Genomic DNA, 10,360 nt, shown 5'->3' on the forward strand with positions numbered 1-10,360 from the left:
ACTTTTATGCTATAGATATGTAGGAGAACTTTTGTCGTTGCTAACTTAGCTTTTGGGATTTTATAGAGGAGGAAAATTCTTAGTCCTGTGAAGTATGAAATTCTTGAAGTGATAAGTAAGTCCCTAATAATGAATAGTTGTGCTTATAATTAAATTATAAATCATACTTTCAGTGGCCATATGGAAGTCCACCATATGTAAATCTCATTATTTATTTAACAAATTGAATTTTGGGTTATTTTTCTTTTTTCTCTACTGTAATAAGTCCTGTGAGTAACATCTTATATATAAATGCTTTTCTCCATTTCTCATGGTTTACTTTGAATAAATTCTTCAGTACAGAATTATTTGGTTAAAGTAGAAAAACTTTTAAAAAAGGTCTTTCATCCATACTTGTAAATTGTATTTGACAAAGTTTATATTAACTTCCATTTCCACCACCAGAGTAGAAAATGGCTATTTTTCTCAAACTAGAATGATTTTTTAAAAATGTATGCAGTTCTGTTTTTAACATGTACATAGAAAAGCAAAATGGAAAATGATTATAGAGTATTTTATTCAACCTTTTTCTCATACATAAACTAAACCCTTTGCCCTAGAGTTGAATTTCATTCACAGTGACCATGTAAGACAGAATAGAACTGCCCCATAGGGTTCTCTTATATGTGTTATTTTTGTTGTTACGTTGAGTCAGACCTGGCTCATAGCGACCCCTCCTTGGGTTTCCAAGGTGGTATCACTACGGAAGTAGATTGCCCAACTTTCCTTCCGAGGAGTGGCTGGTGGGTTTGAGCTGCCAGCCTTCTGGTTAGCAGTCAAGTGCCTTAGGCACTATGCTACCAGAGCTTCTCTTATACATAGGTACAATTAATTCAAAGTTCTTTGTTGAAAGCACGTATTAATCTTGATTGTTTAATTAATTACTGTGTATCCTATCTTGTTCCAAAGGGATTTAAAGAGGATTAATAAGATCAATAATAATCAACAAGATAGAAGTTTAAAGTGTTATGAAAGAAGAAGTATAAAAATTGTGAGGTAACATATAATTAGACTACCTATGGAATTTGACTGTTAACCAGAAGGCTGGTGGTTCAAACTCACCAGCCACTCCTAGAAAGGAAGATTGGACAATTTACTTCCATAGAGATACCACCTTGGAAGCCCAAGGAGGGGTCTCTGTGAGTCAGGACTGACTCCATGGCATTTAGGGCTTTTTTGTTGTTTTTTTGAGCCTAGTCTTGGATTATAATATAATATGCAGTATTTTGTGTGAAAGACACTTGAAGGTGCTATCTTACACTGTAAATAATTTTTGGGGACATCTGTAATATTTCATCTTTGTGAAATGCTTAAATTTTTGTTTCTAGTGAATTTATAAACTTTAAGCAACAATGTCTCTTGTTAACTAGTTAACTTGTAAATTATGTATCCTAATGGAGAAGTAAGAACTCTGGTGGTGTAGTGCCTAAGGCATTTGACTGCTAACCCGAAGGCTGGCGGTTCAAACCCACCATTGACTCCTTGGAAGGAAGGTTGGGCAGTCTTCTTCCATACTGCCTCGGAAACCCAAGGAAGGGTCCCTATGAGTCGGATCTGACTTGCCAGCAGTGGGTTTTTTTAATGGAGAGGTAATTATACCTATGTGGTATGTAGGAACTAAAGATAATTTTAACTCTAATTTTACTGAATAATTTCAAAATTCCTTTCCCATGTTTACCAGAGTTACTTGTAACAAAACAAAACAACAGTATATCCTTTAATTGCAACCTTTTAAGAATGTATTACTTTTAAAAGAGATTGAAATGAGAAAAATAGGAGAACTGGGAAGGAAAAAATATCCAAAAACATAAATTTCATAAACTGCATAGTAAATTAACATATAAAGAGCCAGAGCACAAAGTGAACTTTTTATTTTCTAAAAAAAATGAATTTTAAAATAAACATGTCTAAATGCAGATTTACTTTAAAACAAGAAGAAGAAAAGAGAAGAAATGCTGATATATTGTATGAAAAAATTAGAGATCAATTAAGAAGGAAAGAAGAGCAATTTAGTAAAGAAATTGAAATGAAACAACAACTTGAACTCACTCTTAGAACCCGAGATATGGAATTGAGGACTGTAAGAAGTAATCTGAATCAGGTAAATTAATCTTTAGTAAAGATTTCTTATCATTATTTCATTAATATTATTTATGATGGCCCTTTGATTTAATGTATATTGTCTAAAATAAACCAAAAATGTTTTTACCTCCTAAATATGAACTATAATATTTATAGCTAAATCAATTAATTTATTGGCATTTTTGGCATATAGTTAGTACTCAGGATGTGTTTTGTGAATGAAGAAATTGAAGGTAAATTGAGTGTAATCATAAACATAAATGCTAATTTTGGCATTTTTTATGTTAAAAAATAGGTTCAACAGCTATGAGATTATGATAAAACAAACCAAACCCAAACCAAAGTTTATTCTGACTCAGAGTGACCATTCAGAGCTGAGTAGAACTGCTCCATAGATTTATATTCATTCCAAGAATATAAATCTTCCTGGAAGCAAACTTTTTTATACTGAGTGGCTGCATAGCAGCAAAATATTAATCCATCTCATCAAAATGTGCCCACCACCAGAGGTCCTTTTCATGAGATTGTGATACCCACTGCCATCAAGTCAATTCTGACTACTAGCGACCCTATAGGACATAGTAGAACTTCGCCATAGAGTGTCCAAGGGTGTGTATCTTCAGTGGAGCAGACTGCCTCATCTTTCTTCTGCAGAGAAGTTGGTAGGTTCAAACCATTAATCTTTTATTGTTGTTGTTAGGTGCTGTCGAGTCGACTCTGACTCACAGCAACCCTTTGTACAACAGAATGAAACACTGCTGGTCCTGTGCCAGCCTCACAATAGTTGCTGTACCTGAGCCCATCATTGCAGCTACTGTGTCAGTTCATCTTATTGAAGATCTTCCCCTTTTTCATTGGCCTTCTACTTTACCAAGCATGATATCCTTCTCCAGGGAATGGTCCCTTCTGACAACATGACCAAAGTAGGTGAGACGAAGTCTGGCCATTCTCATCTCCAAGGATGATTCTGGCTTTCTTCCAGGACAGATTTGTTAGTTCTTCTGGCAGTCCATGGTACTTTCAGGATTCTTCATGAACACCACAACTCAAAAGCATCAATTCTTCTTCAGTCTTCCTTATTCATTGTCCAGCTATCACATGTGTATGAGGCTTGGGTTAGATGCACCTTTGTCTTCAAGGAGACATCTTTGCTCTTCATCACTTGAAAGAGGTCTTTTGCAGCAGATTTGCCCAATGCAATACAATGTCTGATTTCTTGATGGCTGCTTCCATTGATGTTGATTGTGGAACCAAGTAATGTGAAATCTTTGACAACTTCAGTCTTTTCTCCATTTATTTCGAGGATTTTTGTTTTGTTTATTTTGAGGTGTAATCCATACTGCAGACTGTAGTCTTTAATCTTCATCAGTAAGTGCTTGACATCATCTTCACTTTCAGCAAGCAAGGTTGTGTCATTTATGTATAACAGGTTGTTAATGAGTTTTCTTCAAATCCTTGTGCCGTGCTCTTCTTCATACAGTCCAGCTTCTCGGCTTATTTGCTTAGTATACAGATTGAATAAGCATGGTGAAAGGATGCAACCCTGATGCACTTCCTTCCTGATTTTAAACCTTGAAGTATTGCTTTGTTCTGTTCGGACAACAGCCTACAGGTCCATGTATAGGTTCCTCATGAGCATAGTTAAGTGTTCTGAAATTACCATTCTTCTCAATGTTATTAATATCTTGTCATGATCCACTCAGTAGAATGCTTTTGCATGGCTAGTAAAACACAAGTAAACATCTCTCTGGAATTCTTTGCTTTCAGCCAACATCCATGTGACAACAGCAGTGATATCCCTTCTGAATTCAGCTTGCATTTCTGAAAGTACCCTGTCAGTACACTGTTGCAACCATTTTTGAATTATCTTCAGCAAAATTTTACTTGTGTGTGATATTAGTGATATTGTTCAATAATTTCCACATTCTTTGGGATCACCTTTTTTGGAATGGGTACAAATATGAATCTCTTTCAGTCAGTTGGCCAGGTAGCTGTCTTCCAAATTTCTTGACATAGATGAGTAAATGTCTCCAGTGCAGCATCTGATTGTTGAAACATCTCAATGCATATTCTATCAATTCCTGGGGAGTCTTGTTTTTCCTTAATTCCTTCAGTGCAGCTTTGACATCTTCCTTCAAAACCATTGGTTCCTGATGATATGCCATCCCAGGAAATGGAAGAACATCAACCAGTTCTTTTTGGTATAGTGATTCTGTGTATTCTTTCCATCTTCTTTTGATGTTTCCTGCATCATTCAGTATTTTACCCATAGAGTCTTTCAGTATTGCAACTTGAGCCCTGAATTTTTTCTTCAGTTCTTTCCACTTAAGAAATGCCATGCATGTTCTTCCCTTTTGGTTTTCTAACTCTAGATCTTTGCACATTTCGTTATAATAATTGACTTTGTCTTCTTAAGCTGCTCTTTCAAATCTTCTGTTCAGCTCTTTTATGTTGTCATTTTTTCCATTTGCTTTAGCTACTCTCCTTTCAACAGCAAGTTTCAGAGTCTCTTCTGACATCCATTTTAGTCATTTCTTCCTTTCCTGTCTTTTTAATTACCTTTTGCTTTGTTTGTGTATGATGTTCTTGATGTCATCCTACAATTTGTCGGGTTTTTGGTCATTGTTGTTCAGTGCACCAAATCTATTCTTTAGGTAGTTTCTAAACTCAGGTAAAATGTAATGAAGGTTATATTTTGGCTCTTGTGGACTTTTTAAAATTTTTTCTTCAGCTTCATCTTGCACTTGCTTATGAGCAATGGATGGTCTGTTCCACAGTCAGCTCCTGGCTTTGTCTTGCCTGAAGATATTGAGCTTCTCCATCACACCACAGTATGACAGTATTCCACAGGTGCAGTTGATCTGATTCCTGAGTATTCCATCTGGTGAAGTCCACGTGTATAGCCACTGTGTATGTTTTTGGAAAAAGGTATTTGCAATGGATAAGTCGTTGGTCTTGCAAAATTCCATCATGCCATCTCCAGCGATATTTCTATCACCAGGGCCTTATTTTCCAACTACCTGTGATCCTTCTTTGTTTCTAACTTTTGCATTACAATCATTAGTGATAATCAACACATGTTGATTGCATGTTTGGTCAATTTCAGACTGCAGAAGTGGGTAAAAGTCTTCAGTTTCCTCATCTTTGGCTTTGGTGGTTGGTGTGTAAATTTGAATAATAGTAATATTAACTGGTCTTCCTTTAGGTCAAACCACACCACCACCCACTGCCGTCGAGTTGGATCTGACTTATAGCGACCCCTCCTTGGGTTTCTGAGTCAGTGTCGCTATGGAAGTAGATTGCTCAACCTTCCTTCCGAGGAGTGGCTGGTGGATTTGAACCACCAGCCTTCTTGTTAGCAGTCAGATGCCTTAGACACTAGGCCACCAGAGTTCCTCCTTCCTTGCAGACATATGGATATTGTCCTATCACTGACAACATTGTACTTCAGGATAGATCTTGAAACATTCTTTGTGACAATAAATACCGTGCCATTCCTCTTCAATTTTTTCTTTCCAGCATAGTAGATCATCTGGTTGTCTGATTCAAAATGGCCCAGACTAGTCCATTTCAACTCACTAATGCCTAGGATATTGATCTCTATATGTTCCATTTCATTTCTGACAACTTTCAATTTTCTTACATTATACATACTTTGTACATTGCGTGTTCCAATTATCAATGGATGTTTGCACCTCTTTCTTCCCATTTTGAGTCGTGCCACATCAGAAAATGGAAGTATCTAAAGCTTTATTCCATCTATATCATTAAGGTCAACTCTACTTTGAGGAGGCAGCTCTTCCCCAGTCATATTTTGAGTGACTTCTGATCTGAGGGGGGGCTCGTCTTCAAGCACTGTATCAGGCAGTGTTTCAGGACTATTCATAGAGTTTTCCAGTACTATATCAGACAGTGTTTCACTGATATTCATTACGTTTTCACTGGCCAATTCTTTGAGAAGTGGATGGCCGCTTCCTTCTTCAAGTCTCTCTTAGTCTGGAAGCTCCACTGAATCCTGTGTACCATAGGTGACCCTGCAGGTATTTGAAATACTGGTGGCATAGCCTCCAGCCATACAAGCCACCACACCAGCTACCACAGTATGACAAACTGACAGATGACAAACTGATAGACGAGTGGTGGTTTTTCATTAGCAGTGCCTTAACCACTTAACTGTCAGTTTAGGCAGTTAAAATTTGAATAGTTTATGTGATACATAAACCCTTATTTAATAGGCTTTTTTCCTGTTATTACACATTTTTTTTTTTCTTTCTTTTTTTTTTGATATGTTGTTAGAGTCCAATTCAATGAAATGTATCTCTAGGTTATAGAAGAACGAAATGATGCCCAGAGAAATCTTTCTAGAGAACAAAATGCCAGAATATTACAAGATGGAATTCTGAGCAGTCATCTTTGCAAACAGAAGGAGACAGAAATGGCTCAAAAGAAAATGGTGCACAATTCTGAGGTATTCTCTTTAGTTACTATCAAATATATGTCTCTCTGTATTTATATGTGTATATATTTTAAAATCTACCTTCATGTATTATGGAAAGTTTAGAGGATTTTTAAGCCATAAATAAAATCTTTTGATGGAGGTGGGGTATTTTGTACCATTGGATGAAATAATATTCTTAATTCAGATCCATTTGTAATAGTCAAGTAGTGACATGCACAATGACCTCATCCAGTGGAGATGCTTTTAATATTTTCCCTAGGAATTGCCAGTCCTTCCATAATCTCAAAACTGTTGCTGCCAATAACTAATATTCTACTTTTTGACAGTTATTTTATCCCCTTGATATATTAATAGAGAGTTCAGTTTACTAATTCTACCCATAGGTAAGGAGAAAAAAATCTAGCCAGTAGAGGCCATATTTTAGATGTTATTTTCCTTACTCTTTAGAAAAGCAATGTTGCCAAGGGCTTTTTCCCTCATTAGGTGTCACCCCTGTCAGGTTCCTGCCTTCTACTGAATGACCAGAAGAGTGACCAGGAGAGGCTCAGTCTCCTCACATGAACAAAGGTTTATTAAGAAAAAGTAGCTCCTGAGTGGTGAAAAAGAAGGACAAGGCAACACTAGCCTTTGCCACTGAAGAAAGAATTTGCTGGGGTCTCAAAAGGGTTTTGAGTGGGAAAGGGGCTTCATGATATGGTTTGGGATTGGGGCAGTGTTACAGAGATTAGATGTGACCGCAGAAGGTGGCCAAGATGGCTGGGATGTTGCTTAATCATCAGTGGAAGGTCATTTGTTGGTCACCCTGCAGTGTTGTGTGCATGTCTAGAGGGTTGGATCAAGCCAATTTGTATAACACTTGCAGAACATCTTACAAGAAACGGAAATGTTTTAAAAGGAACTGGGTATGTTGTTTGTTCTCTTGTTCCAGGTTGTAAGTTACTGGCTAGGCTTGTTTTTAGCTTTGCAGTTTGGGCTTTCATTTAACCCTTTAGGTCCTAAATGCTTCTACCTCTCTCATTCCCTTCTGTTCTGGTTACCTAGTGCTGCTCTGACAAGAATATACCACAAATGAGATGGCCTTAACAAACAGGAGTTTATATTCTCTTACAGTTCAGGAGGCTAGAAGTCTGAGTTCAAAGTGCCAGTCCCTAGGGGCTAGGTGAAAAGCTCCTCACCTCTGCCTCCTGCTCCTGGCCCACTGGACCTAGAGGCGTTTCTTCACTCAGACAGCTGCTGAGGCTGAGAAGCCCAAGGTTGAGAAGTAAAAAGGCATAGTCCCAATGTTACCAAACCACATGGCAGGCCATTAAGTCCATTGTAAGCCCCAAGGTCGGCAGAGCATGGCAGGCTGCTGAACCATGACACGGGTTGCATGCAGGATCCAAGCATGCCATAAGCTAGAAACCATTCCTAAGGCTTCTCCTTATATACAGGAAGCAGACCACATCCCAAAGGCAGCTGCTCACCTGCTTGTGGTAGATCCCACCATGGAGTTGATTGCCAGTCTCATCATGGGGAATAACTACCACCAGCTGTGCAACCACTCAACCAGGCCCAGCCAAGTTGACACACAAACGTAACCACCACACCTCCTAAGAGATTTCATACTCATAAATCTTATGGGGAACATGGATGGTGGTCTTTTCTTCTATAGCTTCTTCAAGCTGGTATAGATAGGGTCATCAACCTGCTTGACAGAGTAGAATGTTATAGTGGTTTATATGGCTCAGCTGGTTCCCCTCCAGGTATGGGTTTTGCATTATCATTAGCTTAACTTGGAATTCCTGAAGTAGTTAGGAGACAAACTTTACTAACAGGTTAAATAGGCAGAGCCCCAAATAAGTAATAGAAGCGTAACTACTGTAGGTCCCAGCAAAGGTAAAAACCAAGTAGAAGTCTTACAGCAAGTGCCCTTAGGGGTTGGATATGGGGTTGGAGTGTCTGAGCTAGTGATATTTTTTGCAGTAATAGGAATTGCCAAGATCCCTAGTCTTTTGCCTGACCCATTTTTTTTTTTTTTAGCTTTTTATGACACATCTAGCAGTTACTGAGGTTATTTTATAAGCATGTTATATCTTAGAACATGAGAAAAAACAACATACCCAGTTCCCTTGTAAAATGTTTTAGTTCCTTGTAAGATGTTTTGCAGATGTTTCTATAAGCTATACCTATTGATATTGGTGGTGTTTATCCACCTATGTGGGGTACTTAAGGACTCAATCTGGGTAAGCACACCAAAGGCCAACAACAAAGTCTTCCACATTTTAAAAGAAGAGCTTTTCAAGTGGTTTTAAATATTCACAGTGGCCCAGTTCTTGGTTCCCTTCCCACTAGAGATAAAGAATGCATAAAAGAAATACAAAGAAAAGATAAGCAGTAAGCCATAAGAGAATCATATCTAGCAAGGGTAAAGGTATAACATTCTCAGGGGTGGGGGATTGCTCCAGTGGCAAAAGGCTAGTAAAATAGTCAGAAGCATAACAGCAATGAGAATCCCTATTAAGATGGGAGTGCTAAGCATTACTTATCTAGCTGCACAAACGCTGGCCTCTTCTTAAACAAAAACTTCAAATCTTCAAGGGGCTCAGTTATGTCTTGATTTCCTGTGGGGTATAAGGTTTTATTCTGGAGTTACATATATACGTGGAGACAGTCCCTATATCTTGACTGCAATTGAAGTAGTCAGGATTACTTGCAAGGAGCCTTTCCACTTGCTATGTGAATTTTCTAAGGAGATGAAAACTTCCTCCTGAATAGGTAGTGAAAGTCCAAAAAAGTTCTCTGGAGGCCTAGGCAGAGACATGAACGTTTATTCAGAATAGAAACAAAGAGGATCAGAAGACATAGGATGTAAAAATATAAAGCAGGCTTACAAACTATGCTAGAAATTCAGCATCCAGCAGCGGCAGGCTGGAATGGATCCAAGACGACTGCTAACCCCTTCCCACTTTGGGGGAGATACTTATACCTAAGTTTGAGGAATTGGGGACTGGGGCTGCGTGACTGGTAATGGAGGGATACATGACTGGCTTCACACTTGGTGACCCCAGCCTGGATAGGGAGGGGGCCCCAGGCAGTGCCCTACAACTACCACCTCTGTGTGCTCTGATAAGACACTGCTTTTAGCAAGCTTTATGGCTCAGAACTATTCTAAGGACGGGTTAATATGTTACAGGGAAGGTGGTTAATACCTGACGGAGCAGGCGAATATATGACAAGGAGGGAGTGGGGAAATGGCTTGTAGTTCTTACAAGTGTGGCTGAACAACATGGAATCTGAGAGCCATTTTAGGGGGTTACAGTTACTGAGCATACACTACTTCTCTTTTAGTGGCTCTCAGTGTTCACCTCCTTCCACGCTTTGGGGAGAACAAGATCTCCTGGAGTGATAGAGGTGCTCATTCCTTTCTCTGGAGCAGACAGCATCTTACCATACTCCCTTAAGGCTTCTTGTACCTGCCTCAGGTTGATGATATAGCAAAGGGAGTTGTTAATCTCCGGATCTGTTAGGAGGTTGGAGGTAAGGAAAGGCTGATTATGTAACATTTCAGAGGGGCTGAGTCTCAGATCATCCCTAAAGGCAGATAAAATTCTCTGGAGGGTTATTGGGATTAGTCTTATCCAGGAGTCCTGGGTCTTTTAGCATAATTTAGCTAAAGTTCTCCTCAAAGTCTGATTCATTCATTCTTCCCTTAAAGATGATTGGGGACTGTGGAGTCAAATCCAACACATAGCGACTCCTCCTTGGGTGTCTGAGGCGGTATCGGTATGGAAGTAGATT

At 38.7% G+C, this 10,360-nt stretch overlaps 1 protein-coding gene across 1 annotated transcript in view; it reads left to right on the forward strand.

Moving 5' to 3' along the window:
- LOC103193265 (ankyrin repeat domain-containing protein 26) overlaps positions 1-6,589 on the forward strand; it is a gene marked incomplete at its 3' end in the record, with an annotated part of 130,106 nt that extends 123,517 nt beyond the window's left edge. The window contains 2 exon segments of the mRNA XM_007936421.1: positions 1,957-2,140; positions 6,446-6,589. Coding sequence (XP_007934612.1) covers positions 1,957-2,140; positions 6,446-6,589 — 328 coding nt within the window.
- Between the last annotated feature and the right edge of the window lie 3,771 nt (positions 6,590-10,360).

This window comes from Orycteropus afer, unplaced genomic scaffold (genome assembly GCF_000298275.1).
Source record: "Orycteropus afer afer isolate SDZICR_OR568_19922 unplaced genomic scaffold, OryAfe1.0 scaffold00035, whole genome shotgun sequence".
NCBI classification, from domain to species: Eukaryota; Metazoa; Chordata; class Mammalia; order Tubulidentata; family Orycteropodidae; genus Orycteropus; species Orycteropus afer.